The sequence below is a fragment of the Dermacentor albipictus genome, chromosome 3, assembly GCF_038994185.2.
Source record: "Dermacentor albipictus isolate Rhodes 1998 colony chromosome 3, USDA_Dalb.pri_finalv2, whole genome shotgun sequence".
Lineage (NCBI taxonomy): Eukaryota > Metazoa > Arthropoda > Arachnida > Ixodida > Ixodidae > Dermacentor > Dermacentor albipictus.
In genome coordinates, this window is record NC_091823.1 from 25,284,117 (window position 1) to 25,298,865 (window position 14,749).

At 42.4% G+C, this 14,749-nt stretch overlaps 1 protein-coding gene across 1 annotated transcript in view; it reads left to right on the plus strand.

The window, feature by feature from the left end:
* Positions 1-126: 126 nt before the first annotated feature.
* The window catches only part of LOC135903866 (beta-galactosidase-like), a 28,975-nt gene continuing 14,352 nt past the window's right edge, over positions 127-14,749 (plus strand). Inside the window, exons 1-5 of the mRNA XM_065434277.2 lie at positions 127-338; positions 6,142-6,305; positions 9,243-9,393; positions 10,854-10,917; positions 13,057-13,151. Coding sequence (XP_065290349.1) covers positions 240-338; positions 6,142-6,305; positions 9,243-9,393; positions 10,854-10,917; positions 13,057-13,151 — 573 coding nt within the window. The 5' untranslated portion in view covers positions 127-239. The remainder of the gene's footprint in view (positions 339-6,141; positions 6,306-9,242; positions 9,394-10,853; positions 10,918-13,056; positions 13,152-14,749) is intronic.

Sequence of the window (14,749 nt, forward strand, 5' to 3'; positions counted from 1 at the left end):
ACATCGCATGCGCGAAGAGCTATCGGATGTCGGCGCGACCGTACCTCACGTGTCAAGAGGCGAACGGCGTGGCAGAAGCGGAAATCGCGCCTTTCTCTCTCGCTATCGCGATAAAATCTCGCAGCAGCGGGATAGCGGGCCCGTTTCCCACGAAGTGCGCTTGCTTGCGGCGGTTGCAGCGAGGACGTCTTTGAGGTCGGCAGCCCGTCTCGGTCGCTTGTCGTCGAAGAACTCCGAAGATGATCGGCGATGCGCCGGTCGCCGTGTTCAAAGTGCTGGCCGTAGTGTTCTGGGCTCAAGCGACGCTGCTCGAGGGCACCGCAGGAGCACCACAGAAAGTGAGAACGATGCTCGAAAGGCGCGGGGCAGACGTCTACGACGTTTATAGCTCGCCGAAAGCGGCACGGAGAGAGAGGATATATATATATATATATATATATATATATATATATATATATATATATATATATATATATATATATATATATATATATATATATATATATATGTATATATATATATATATATATATATATATATATATATGTAAGAACGACCGGGTACCCGGTCTGGGGTCTTCCCTACTACGGTCGAACTGCCATTTTTTGTAAACCCTGACGAAGATCGGTCCACCGATCGAAACTGTCGAAATTAAATACTTGTTCTGTTTACCTTGTAGCACCACTCAAGTTCTTCACGTTTAAAGGTAGCCTGAAGAAACCCTCTTTGCCTACTATATATATATATATATATATATATATATATATATATATATATATATATATATATATATATATATATATACATACATATATATATATATATATATATATATATATATATATATATATATATATATATATATATATATATATATATATATATATGAGTCCGTCGATGAGGACCTACTAGAAAAGATAAACGAAGTGGCTACCAAACTGAATGTACCGCATGTAACAAGGAAGGATATAGCTGCCGTGCATAGGCTGCCAGCGAAGGCCGACAAAACGCCAGCTATTATCACTCGCTTTTTGAGGCAAGAGGACCGTGACACTTGGCTGGCAAACAGACATTTGCTGCAAAAAGAGAAAAGCTTGTTTATCTGCGAAAATATCACGCGGCTCTCCCGCACATTGCTAACCTCGACAAAAGAATGGGCAAAAAAGAATGGCTACGCATACGTTTGGCATGCTAACGGAAAAGTTCTGCTGCGGAAGCAGACCGGCGACCCCGCTTTCGTCATTCGCAGTGAGCAAGATTTTATCAACTTGCAGTAACGTGCTCTTGTAGCACCCACGATGTGGGCGTTCTTTGTGTTCTTTAGTGCAAGATGATGCACTCATGTTTTGACCTTCCTTGTGAACCTGCTTTCTTAAAAAAAGACACACTTTCTTTGTTTCATCTTAACGCTAGGAGCTTAAAAACTAAACTTGATGAGGTAGACTTATTCCTAAATGACCTTAACTATTCTTTTGACATTCTTTGTTTCACTGAAACGTGGTTTTCCTCTGATGATGAGTGTGCTTTTCTTGATGGTTACGACTGCATATCCGTATGTCGCGCTTTCAAACGTGGTGGTGGTAGTGCGATGTATATTCGCTCACACTTCAAGTACAATGCACTCACAGAATATAATATTATAAATGAAAACATTGAATGTGTCGTTGTACAACTTTATGACATCCTGCTAGGAGTGTTTTATCGCCCGCCATCTGGATCCTTGAACCATTTCTTGAACTGTATGGAAGAACTGTTTGAACTAAGTCTTGAGTTAAAACTACAGTGTGCTTTTGTTGGCGATTTTAATCTCAATGTTTCATCAGATACCTCCGGCTATTCGCGCCTACAAGAGCTGTTTGTGTCATACGCGTGCTGTAACTTAATAGATATGCCAACTAGGATTACTCCTACCTCTCAAAGTATTTTAGACCTTTGCATTACAAGCTTTCCGCCTGACGTTGTCAAATCGGGTGTATTGAAGTGCGATTTAAGTGACCATTTGCCAATCTACTGCATTTTACCTCACAAAAGGCCTAATTCAAATAAGCAACCAGTTTTTATCCGCCATTACTCTGAAAAAAATATCAGCAAATTCAAATATCTTCTCTCAAATCAAAGGTGGGACTCCATTTTAATGGAAACAGATGCAAATAAAGCGTACGAGGCTTTTCTTTCCTGCTTTATGGCTGCATACGAGAAGTGTTTCCCCCTCGAGCCATGGGTAAAACGAAAAAAGATAAGGAAGCCTTGGATCACTCATGAACTGCATATGAGAATCAAACAAAAAAACAGGTTGTTTGAAAAATTCCTGAATACCAAGCATGAAAATGACTTTACACTGTTTAAAAAAGCTCGAAACAAATTAAATGCAGATATTAGAAAATCAAGATTTGAATACTACATAACAAAGTTTGCAGACATTACGGGTAACTCACGGCTAATGTGGCAAACCGTGAGGGAGGTACTCTCGAAAAATTTCCAGCACAAAAAGGTTCCGTATCAAAACGACGCTATGACTGACAACGAAGTCGCAAATTTATTTAATGACCATTTCATTGCAGTCGGATCATGTGATGGGAATTCAGTTGATTCACCGTGCGAGCAGTTCATTGCATCAAACGCCGCAAACACATTGTTTTTAGCACCCACTGACGAACGTGAAGTGCTAGATATTATTCTGACACTAAAAAATGGCTGTGCTCCAGGAGCAGATGAAATTAAACCGAAACCTCTAAAGGCTGTAGGTGAAATAATCAGTTGTCCGCTCTCTCACATTTGCAACATTATTTTATCTACAGGCGTTTTTCCGCAGAAAATGAAACTGGCTAAAGTGACTGTTGTGCACAAGGGTGGCCCAGCGAACGAACTAACAAATTATAGGCCTATATCAGTACTACCAGTATTTGCAAAGGTAGCCGAACAGGTTATAAACAAAAGATTCGTCCGTTTTCTCACCGCGCAAAATATTATAGCCGATGAGCAATTTGGCTTTAGGAAAGATAGATCAGCCGAAACCGCACTCCTCGGGATAAAGGAAAAAATTCTAAACAACATTGAAGAAAAGGCACACACCCTGGGAATTTTCCTCGACTTCAGAAAGGCATTCGACTGTGTTCAGCACGATGTTCTAATAAGAAAGCTTCCACTTTACGGATTCCGTGGCGTGTCGTTGACCTTAATTGAGAGCTATTTAACGTCAAGAGAGCAATTTACTGTCATAAATGCTGCAACCTCACACGTAAAAACAATAAAATATGGTGTGCCTCAGGGATCTATTCTCGGACCTGTACTCTTTATTTTATACCTGAATGATATTGTGAATATACCAGGCAGCGAAAACCTAGTGTTGTACGCTGATGACACTAATGTCTTTTTCTCAGGTATTGACCCCTACGCGCTCGAAAGAAAGGCTAACTATTGGTTGACCGGCTTGAGTACATGGTTAAAACTAAACAAGATGCAATTAAATGCTAGTAAGACCAAATACATTCTCTTCAGAGCAAAAGGTGTAAAAGCTCCTGACAACCTAAACTTAAACTTTGAAAACACTCAGCTGAAACAGTGCTCGCAAATTCGTTTTCTAGGTGTTCTGTTTCAAGAAAATCTCTCTTGGAATTCGCATGTTGATCAGCTTCGAAGTGATCTTTGTCGGGCGGTTGGCATTTTAAACAAATTGAGATATCTCCCGGCGTCCATAAAGCGGCAAATATACTATTCATTAATACATTCCCGTTTAAGCTACTGTTCCCTTGTATGGTTAACGACGACTCAAACAAATCGAGATTCCCTCTTTGCAATTCAAAAGCGGGCGTTACGAGCTATTGGGAAAATACAGTTATTGCGCAGCTGCTGGCCCTTGTTTAGGTCTTATGGAATACTAGAAATAAGTAAACTGCACACATACAAATTATGTCTGGAAATATTACGCCAGTACAAACTAGACAAAATAACCTTCGAAACCACCTATCACACTAAACTTAGCACATACGAACTTAGGAAACAATGTATGGAAACACCTCGTGTACGCACTAATTACGGTTTTCAGAGGTTAGGATGGCAAATTCCTGACTTAATTATTCAATACCCTATTATTCTGGATACTGTACGCAGCACTCCCTCTATACGTAAATACAAAATGTTAATTAAAGCAATGCTCATAAATGAACCTTAAAGGTGAAAACTGAACGTATACCTATCACTAGTGTGTTTTGTAAATACTGCTATGGTCGAATTGTGCTTTGAAGTATGCTGTTTTGTTTTTCCGCCGAAAGCCTGTGTTTTTGTAAGGATGTCTTATGCATTGTGTAAAAAATATTGAATGTGTGTTCTATTATGTAATGCTCTTTCTTGATTTTTGTAGCCTGTGGTGCCGCCTGTCATCCGGGTGGCGTGGCCTCGTCAGGCAAAGTATGCCTTTTGCCACGTCACCCTGGACAACCTTTTCGTTGTCTTAAATAAATTCTGAATGAATGAATGAATATATATATGTTCGTCGACAACATGGTGTCGTTTTTCTAGTGGCTGATGCAGGCTAAATCTACGCGTACATTATGACGTTCTGGTGTGTTCCTGCTCCATAGTCCAAAACGCAGACGGAGTCGCATGACATGTGATATGTGTTCATGGAGCATGGTGACCAAACACCTAGCTAGCTGCCTTGCCATGATGAGTAATGCAATGCACGCTCAAGAAGCAGGACTACAGTAAGTCCCGTCAACCGTTAATAGTCACTCCTGCTTGCTCCATTTGCGATCGAATAAAACAGAAGTGCTTATTCTTCATAGCCATAACCGAGATTTTTAGTGCGCTTCATGATAAATCTAAAAACAGCATTGGGAAATGTTAATCTGCGGTAGATGTTTACAAACAACGCAGTCTGGCTTTATCGCCTTTATTTCTATCCATGATTGTAGAAACTGTTAGACAACTTTTCCATGCTCTCGCAAGTAATAAACATAACAAAAGACATAAAATTATTTGTGGGAAGGCGGAAATGTTGGCATAAGCTTGCATGAACTAGCCTACTAGTCTGTGTAAAGGCAGGGGAAGGAAGGAATGTGAAAGTGCTTAACTATGTAGCAATTGCCGGTATAAGAGTCCTAAAGCACACTACAGACATATGTCGCGGTAGAATTATATAATAACAACGGCACCTGTCTGTAAAAAAGTGGCCTCAGGGATATTTCGTAAATCAGTATACGAGTTACGAAAACGGAAACACTTGCGTGTATCGCTTAATTATTATCGGGTAATTAAACTTGACTTTTCGAGCGTTATTGGTATTGAATCTTGACCGCAACAGCGTAACCCCGTAGGCGTGCTTGAGAACTGAAGTTAATGACAAAATAGCAATATGGCTGGAGGCGTCTACTTCCACGGCATGTACGAAACATATGCCTGTTGTAACGACTTTACAGTCTGTCTTCGAGAAATATCCAGACAATTGTTCGTAACTAAGCGTCTCTCTTTGTTAATCTTGAGCGAGCCATATTTTGGTTCAGTTTGCAGCGATCACCGCACTGCTGCAGTTTGGGACATTTGATGCGCATGGCGTCTGGTCCTGCTATTTCTGGCCACACATCTGCCCCAAGCACTGCGTGAGGAGTGAAGGCTCCTGCTTACGACTGCAGTTTGGTTCCAATAAATGACGCCAAAGTGCCGGATTGCGGCTCCGGGCTTAAGTTCGAGAACAGCAAGGGTCGTGCCCACCTGGACTGATTGTAGGCTAGCGTGAGAAACACCTGACTGAGCTGTAACTCATGGCAGCAACTTGTACTCGGGCTTCATTTTTTTGTGGTTGCAAGACGGTTCCTCCAAGTTACAAAACGTCTCAGATTTACGAAGCTGTTTTCGTAAATATGTTTACGAAGCTGAATTGTTCGTGAGGACGGGCTTCAGAAAGTCGACACAAACCAATGGTATTGATCACTAACAAAACTTGCAATGAGTCCGGTCGGAGACTCGTACAAATTGATCGCCTGCGTAACACAGACAGAGCTAAAACGTTTCAGGCTCGCAGCACGAGTCCGAAAATGCACATTCTTCCTTATTTAGACGCGCGACAATGATTCTGTGTAACGTTCTTTAACCGCGCCCATTCCTTTGCATGCGAGTGAAAACTGTAATACTGCATACACGCAGGGCCAAAGGTCATTCGTGATCGACTACGAGAACAATCGCTTCCTGAAGGATGGCGTGCCGATACAGATTGTGTCCGGGTCCATTCATTCATTCCGTTCACTTCCCCAGCAGTGGGACGACCGCCTGGCAACAATGAGAGCTGCTGGACTCAACGCGATACAAACGTTAGTATGCTTTTTTCGTTATTTGTACGGCCTTTACCGTGGACCGATACTATACAGCTGTTTTGTCCACGATTCATTCCTTTGTTCTCCTTCCACTCACCACAGAAAATCGTATTTCCTTGTGATACAATATAAAAATGCAGCTACTTCGAAATGACATTTACGTAGATGAGAAGCAGTAGTCCCGCCCAATGCAGCACGCAGCCCCACCTAGAAATAAACCCGATGACTTTCCCTTAATTTTCTTTCCGCATTAGCAAAATAAGGAAAACAATTAGCGTATATGTAATAAAATCGAGAGGAAGCTAAACAGTAGAGGGCGAAGTCGAAGTGATCACTTATCTAAGCAATTTGAATAGGCGTCCTTACTTAAAGCTCTGTCCATCATGTGACACATATGGTAGGTGTTTGAAAAGTGATACATTTAAAAAAGGTAAACACGCCAAGTATTGTCGGCCTGTCGCCTGGAATGTATGGGTAGTTGGTTTTCTCTCATGACGTTCTGTCATGACTTTCTCTCGATGTATCGCGTAGACTTGAAGTCGACCTTGAAGGAGCGACTCTGGGGGACGGGAATAAGGACACATAATTGTGAGCAGAGCTAAGCATAAAGAAGAGAAACCTCTGTAGCTCCAAGAGACGATGGCTTGTCGGCTTGCAATTTGTGCATGTGTTCTCTTAAAATGTCACGTGTCAAAGTCAAGCTACCAGTCATGATGTCCTTGGTGCCTAAGTGCATCTAATTTTGACGCCATTGCCAAAAGAACTGAGAAATAGTCATTACAAGAACATAACCACCTTTATATTTAACTTTCGCGCGGGATGATACGATACACGGTATGTTAAGTGCGTTGCATATCGGCGTTTGCATTGCTGCAAAAATGAAACAGAAAAGCTACAGAAAGTCAGATGAATGTACTACCAGAGAAACATGAATGTGGGTGGGGCCCATAAACAAAGCGGAAAAATTAAATCACGAGAGGACATCACCGGCACCATGAATTTTTTATAAGGGTGTCCAAATAATGACGTACGTTTTCTTATAGAAACAAACAAATACAAACACACGGTTCAAAAGAACGAGCAGATGGGCTAGTTTGTTTATTGCACTGGCTAGTTGGTATTGCATGCGCTGTGGCTGACAGCCTTTGATCGATAAAGCGAAAATGCTATCCCAAAACACGGGTCAGCCTGCTAGGGAGTTCGTTGGGGCATTTGTGATAAACAGTAGAACCAAAAGTTGTGTGAGCTGCCCGTCTGTTTCTTTGTCAAAAATACAATTCCCGTTCCTTTCATGGTAGCGGCCGGTGAGATATAGTTTCGCTGGAATGTGATGTATGTTGCGTTTTTATTTCTTTGGTTATTCTGCTTCTTGTAGTAAGATGGTATATATGTATTGACGATGTGAAATATATGTTGTTAGTAGCGCCGTGTTCTCGTCTTCTCTATCGTCTTGCGGTTCCCGTTAGCGCTATACATGACGTAACACTATAACACGGGCAAGTCTGACTTCGAATATAAAATAGAACGTTGCGCATTTACAGATTTCTGAAGGAAGTTAAAGAAGAAGGTTTGACGGTTCCTTTATGCTATGCGAAACTTTCTTTATATATCCCTTAAATTCATGTAACGTCGTTCATAACAAAAAGTCTGCTCAATTGAACACCTGATATGTGACAAGCATAAACAGATCACACCTCGTGCTATCGTGGAGAGAGCAGTAGTGAACTAGATCAACATCACGGGACGAGATGAAGCCGAACTTTCTAGATAACCGGAGAGTTTGGTTTGTTAGGTAAACCAAATTTAGACTGACGGTGTCACTCAGAAAAAGGGCTGCACTAAGTTAGCATACGTGACTTCAGTGACGCAAACACGATGTACAAAGAAAACAAACAATTTTCTATAACTTAAGCTAACCTCATATGGGGCAGTCTTAATTAGTTTACGTGTACTTACCACGCCAATCGAATTGCCCGTTCCATGTCGCGTATCATTGACCGGTGCCTCCTATCAGCAACAACGCCTGCCTCAACATAATCATTCGAATTCAGAGTTTCAAGGAATTGCTTTATATTTTCGGCAGTGCACGCTTAGCAACGGAGCGCAGAACCGGTCTACCCGAACCTTCACCATTTGGATTCTTGAGAAGGATTAATTGTTCGGCTAGTCGTCGTTCTTGCATTGTTGGAAGGAAATTAGCGCGAGCAAAAGGCAGCACACGCCGGAAGAGAAGACCAAGACAAGGGATTGTTACAACTTAGTCGTAAGTATAGCACTCGTCTTCGTCTTCCCTTCCACTGTGTGGCGTCTTTTGTTCGCGCTAGTTACACTGCAACATTTGGTTCCTTAAGCGTCGTGATGCCATATATCCTTCCATTAACGAGCATGCCAGAATTTCAGATATGACACTTTCTTAATTGAGTACAAGTTTAATGTCAAACACCATCAGGGTCGTATATTGAAGTATTGAGTATTCACAAGCATCTTTCTTTATTTATGCATATTACTGACTGTAATTTCTCACCATTATATTGAACGAGGCGCTGCTAAGGTATTCGAAAGGGTAACGAGAGATACCTTAGTTAACTTATAGCGTTAGCGAAACGTGAAGTGTAAGCAAGCATGCGCAGGCCAGTCAAGTACTGCTTGCTTCTTATCTTTTACTCAACTGCCTGAAAGCAGTTGTACGTGAACGTCAATAGTTGTCACTTCAGCCTCACTCAACGTTTTTGTTTCAACGCAACCTGCAGAAGTGACGTTAGGACTCAATAATTCTGTTGACGCTGTCCTTCGCACACCGCGTCCTCTAAGCTTTCCACGTCTTGAAAGCGGTGTAGTAAGTAATCTAAGATACGTATGTAACCAAAATAGCCTGAGTATCACAAGGGGTATCACTAGACCAAGCTGAGAGCCTCTATCTTGCATGCGATGCAGCTACGTCGAGTGGAGCAGCCACGAACCGGAGGAGGGCCACTTCAACTTTGAAGGACAACAGGACATCGTTCGCTTCCTAAGGCTGGCGCAGAAGCATGACCTGCTCGTCCTGCTTAGGCCTGGACCTTACATAGATTCCGAGAGGGACATGGTGCGCATTTGTCTTGGGCACGTTTGCTCTTTCTTACAGTCGATTGCGCGTTCATTTTGATGCCGTGTCTTGGGAATGTAAAAAGATGTTGCGGGTGGGTAGGATAGAATTGCTGGTGTAAAGGAAAAATTTCCATAGCTGAAAAATTCCGAAGTTGAATGGCGTTTCTCGCATGAGGCGCATAACAGCCAGCTGCCTAATGTATAGAGCAAAACTCACTACGCATAGAGCTTAAAGAAGAAACCACGTGAGACGAACGTGTTCGTACATTGTGATCATAGCTGTAGCTTGTCAGCGGTTCAGCTTATTTGTCTAATAGTTAAAACAGGAACAACACACATCGTAATATTGCCTTACAAAGTTAGGGCGCTGTTCCTTGCAAGATATACGCTGGTGTTCACAGCAGCCAAGCGCCAAAATTACATCCCAAATGCGTTGCGCGTGCCTTATGACAGCACGATGGCACTTGTGATGAGCAAAATCAACCGAGGGGTTCGGCTCTGGCAGTGCCCTCTTAGGCTCTGGTCATAATTCTTGTTCTAATGTTCGACGCAAAGGAGCAAAAAAAAGAAGACTAAGAAACAAGACTTCACTTGTGATTATTTTAGCTCAGAGATGCTTTATGTGCTTTTCCCAGACAAGCACGTGTCAATACTCGTTTCTCTACGCTATATTATATTCAAGACCCGAGCGAGAGAAACAAAAGACGTTGCAGTTGATGTGGGCTGGATGCCCGTATTCGTTGCTGACATGATATGCAAGCAAGTTTTTCATCGAGTCAAAAATATTTTAAAAAGTAGGCACTAAAAGCCTGACAGTCAGTGATGGCGTTGTGACATAGTTTAGCCAAGCAGTAAGAGCCAGAGTCTGCACGAAATCCATTTGCAAATAATTCCAGTCACCGCGTATAGAAAGAAGACGTTCTTCCCAGAGGGAAGCGAGCAGAAGGGGCCTGAAATCACTCAGGACTATACTCGGCGCTTCTCAATATGCTTGTTCCCATAGTTCGCACGCATGCCCTAGCTTTAGCACGTTATCGAGCATACGGTGTGCTCTATTCTGCAGTGCAGCGCGGTCGAGACCAGGAGAAATGCTTGCGTTGCCCAGCTGGCTGCATTCTCTTCAAGGCTCTATGCTTGTCTTGAGCACGAAAGTTTGCGTGCCTGCTCTTTCTTTTTTGTCTCCGAATAAATTCGGTGCAGCTTCGTGCTTTCCCAATGCAGGGCCTGTACGGAAGAAATCTACGTGTTTATTTTTAAAGTGATTTTTGTGTAAATTGGGTGTTTGTAGATAAGGTTTATCAAATATTAGCAATATGTCGAACAATTTAATGTGCAGCTACCTAAGCGGGTGTTCAAGAATTTATTCGTACTTGCGAAGTTCTTGGCCGACTCTTTTTCAAAGCCGAAATAGTTCTCGTCCTGATGTAATCTCCTTTGCTTAATTTTTCCTTTCTTCAGGGCGGCCTTCCGTACTGGTTGCTGTCAACGAACCGTTCCATAGGGCTGCGAACCAGTGACCCGCGTAAGAAAAAACTAGATGATATTTATTGACCTTTTCTTGTCACTGCTTACGACGAACATCCCTTATATTCAAGCGGAAGTGAATATTATGAAGTTGCAAAAAGAAAATATGCTTATCACGAGGTGGCATCAAAAAGTGTCGAGTCTAGCTCTGTTTTCGAGAAACTAATTTATTTATGTACATTCAAATATTGTCTCCTTCGAAATAGTACCCTTGATCACCAATAAAACACTTCCATTGTTCTCGCCTCGTTCCTTATATGTCCTGGAAGTCTTCTTTCCTGTACAAGTTGAGCGCTTTCTGCGATTTGCGCTTCACTTCAGCAGTCCTTTCAAATAGGCGATATTTAAGCTGGGTTTTTGATTTTGCAAAGAAAACGATGTTAGCCGAAAAAAAAATTCTGGTGTGTGGAGTGCGTGTGGAAGATACATCGTGTTTTGTAAGGCCAGAAACTCGATTGTCCGCGGAGCTCGGTGACAATGTGCACTGTCGTCGTGCAGCATCCACATTCTCGTGCATCACAGATCTGGCTGTTTTAGCCGAGCGACCTTCTTCGGACGCGCTAAAACGTGGCTGTAAAATTCGCTGTTGACGCTCTCGCTAACCAGGACGAATTGAAGATGACAAACGTTGCGGCTGTTCGAAAAAGACGATGATCACGCATTTTGTTGGGCTACGAACTTGCCTAGTCATCTCTTTTTTTCTTCAGCCGTGCAGGTGTTGCGCTTTCCATTTGCGTATGCTGTTGCTTTGTCTCAGCATCCTAGCTGCACACCCAGGTTTCGTCTTCGGTGATGATCTTCGATGTGAAAGACGGGCAATTCGGCAGATTTGGTTCCGGCCGACTTTTATTCTCCTCCCACAACTAAATACCCAGCTCAAAGCTTGCCGCTTTGACAGGGTTGGTGTAATCAAGCGCGAATCGCATAATGTGCTCGGCTCGTACAAGGAAGAACACCTACATGACATTCGCAAAATGGCAGGTACATCGTGAGCGCTGTATTGCAGCGCGAGGGGACTATTTCGAAGACGACTGAGTTTGAATGTACAAAAATAAACTTCTTTCTTCAATATAAGCACAGTTTAAAAACTTATTGGTTCCGCCTTGCAATATGCCTTGCACAAGGCCAAAGTGAACAAACCGGAACGCACTGGAATGCTGTTCAGTTTCTTAATGCTTATGAATGGTGTTTGCTGTGTGTCTATATTTCCCCGCAATGTTCCTTTGTTGGGACATCAGTCCTACGGAATAATGCTTTGCTAAAGCAGTCGCAGATTTCTTTCTCAATTATTTTGTGAATACCGTGCTCAGAAGACAGAAAAGTGTGAGACAATTCTATTTTTGCTTGCGGGGTTTGACTACTTCGTTGTCCTGATTTGTAACTCTATCTGATCCTTCAGAGGTTGCTGAATGTCCTAGACCTTCATCTTCCCACATGAATATGGTCGAAGAAAAATACCAGCCTCCGCTGCTAACGCAATAGAAGCTTGAACCGACCTGAACCCTTATTTTTTTTAAGGTATTTAGCTTCAAAGTGCTTACAGCATGATTACATGATGCGCATGTAGGAAATTACAGATGCAAACGAAAGCAATGCGGTGTCAATTCGACTCGCCCCTTGTCGCGTCTACATGAACACGTTCCCGGTCACAAATGAAGTGCCGTCCAGCCTCTCAACCAAAGGGAAAGGTCAATATAGCACTGCCTAATTGCCGCTTTTATCGATAAGCGTTGATCTCAGTCGTGCTCGCGTAATAAAACGAATCTTGCAGGCGGCTTTGTTCACGACATTTACATGGACGCCAGCAAGCAAATTCCGACCTAACATAAAACTCAACCACTCAGGTATACATAAGCACTTGATAACAAGGCACTAAAGACAGGCACATCCAACACACAAAATGAGTTCCAACACACAAAAACATCCAACATCCACGTACAACGCACAAAAACGTTAAATGTGTTCTTTATACAACCTATTGAGGTATTATAAAACACGTCCTTACGGGATGCGCACTGAAGAGGCTTGCAACTAATTCAACAAAACTTGTTCGCATGGTTAGGCTTAGTGCAGGCATTACCCTTCTGATCTGGACGTGCTACTCGGCTTATCCAAAGCAAACCTTCAATTTTTGCAGATTACATCGCTTATGTACATCGCTACTTTTCTAAGCTCCTCCCGCTCATTCAGCCACTGCTATATGTCAACGGAGGACCTGTCATTGCTATTCAGGTGAGTATACCTGCAGAGTGAGGCGATCACTTGATATATGTGGACACTTCCTACTGATTTCATAGGCGACTCACCATCAATTTATGAAAATTCTTCGTTTCGGCTGTCATTGATGCCTTGTGGCATCAGGGAGAGCACTGGAAAGCAGAAATACACAGTCCTATTAATACAGAGAGAACGCGTCATAGTAAAACCACATTTTACTAAACCAGTTAGACTGAACAAAAACTTTACTGTCAATAAAAATATCACCGCAGAGCTTTGCTTAGCTAAGCAGAGTGATTGAGCAAATAATTAGGCCCCAACAAATTAGATGAACGTAGAATACTACGGTTAAATCAGTGTTGGCGAAATTAATTTGCAAGCGTGTAATCTCACCATTGATTCTGCGCTTCGTTAGCCCTTGAATATTATATGGCACACTATATTGCTGCTGCACCAAAGTCCGTTCGCGGGAAAAAAGTAGGCTGCAAACTTTAACGCTTTATTGCAGTTCGCAAAAAAAAAACGCCGTTTGTCAAGGCGCGTCTCTAGCTATCGCGAAGAGCTAGGATATCAGCATGAATGCCTCAGAATAGGGTAGGTCTCTAGCGCGTAGCATTATCAATATCGCTGGTGCTTAACGGCCCCATCAAGCTCAACAGAACGTGCAGTACTTTGGCCATTAAAGAAGTAGGAGTTGAATGGGAACCATCAGTTACTGAGACTTTGCGCAGGTTTACTATGAAAATGTATAATCTACGTGTTCGAAGTAACTCTCGTGGCAAGAAAATGTGTTAGGATGAGAACAAGTAGCCCAGCGTCGGCGAATGGCGACTCAGTACCGGTACGCTTTCTTGGTACTAAAAAAATTCCCGTAATATAGCCTGTTAAGGAGTGCACCTCGTAGTGTTTGAAAAACAATACGTACATGGACTACTGCAGGCGCAGCAAGAGTAGAAGAGACTTGATAGCAAATATGGCTAAACCAATTTGATAGTCTTCTGTAATGTTCCTTCTCATGATCAGGGCCCTTTGTTTGTAATTGGCCTACATAAACGTGCCCTTGCACAGATTTTAGAGACTGAGTGTCAATTGCGAATTCTCGTTCTCTTGCTAGGATATTCAGTATTATCTTTATTTCCCGTATAATAACCTTGAACCCTACTCTTACTTTGTCGGCTAAGATCCTCATTCATTTCTTTCATGTAATCTCAATAATTTCTGAGCGGACAATATCATCATTAAATCGCGTGCTGTTGAAATATTCGTCATTGATACTCACATTTCATCGTTTCAGTCTAACAACTTCAATACATATAAGCATACCGTGAACACCATTGTAGAGGTCTCGGCTCCTTGCCTTACCTTGATAAGTGCGCTTCCGCATTTCTTGTGAAGAATTAGGTAGCTGTGGAATCTCTAAATATTTGCTAAGATATCCACGTACTCTTCCAGTACTCCTTGATTAGTAAATGCCCCCGTGACTGCCGCTATTGCTACTGAATCGAATGCCTTTTCGCAATCAAAAAAATACGTAAAGTACTATTGCCGGATAATCAACGCTTCATTGATGGCAAACTTGCCACAGAAAGGCGACAGGAGACAGACGCTCGACT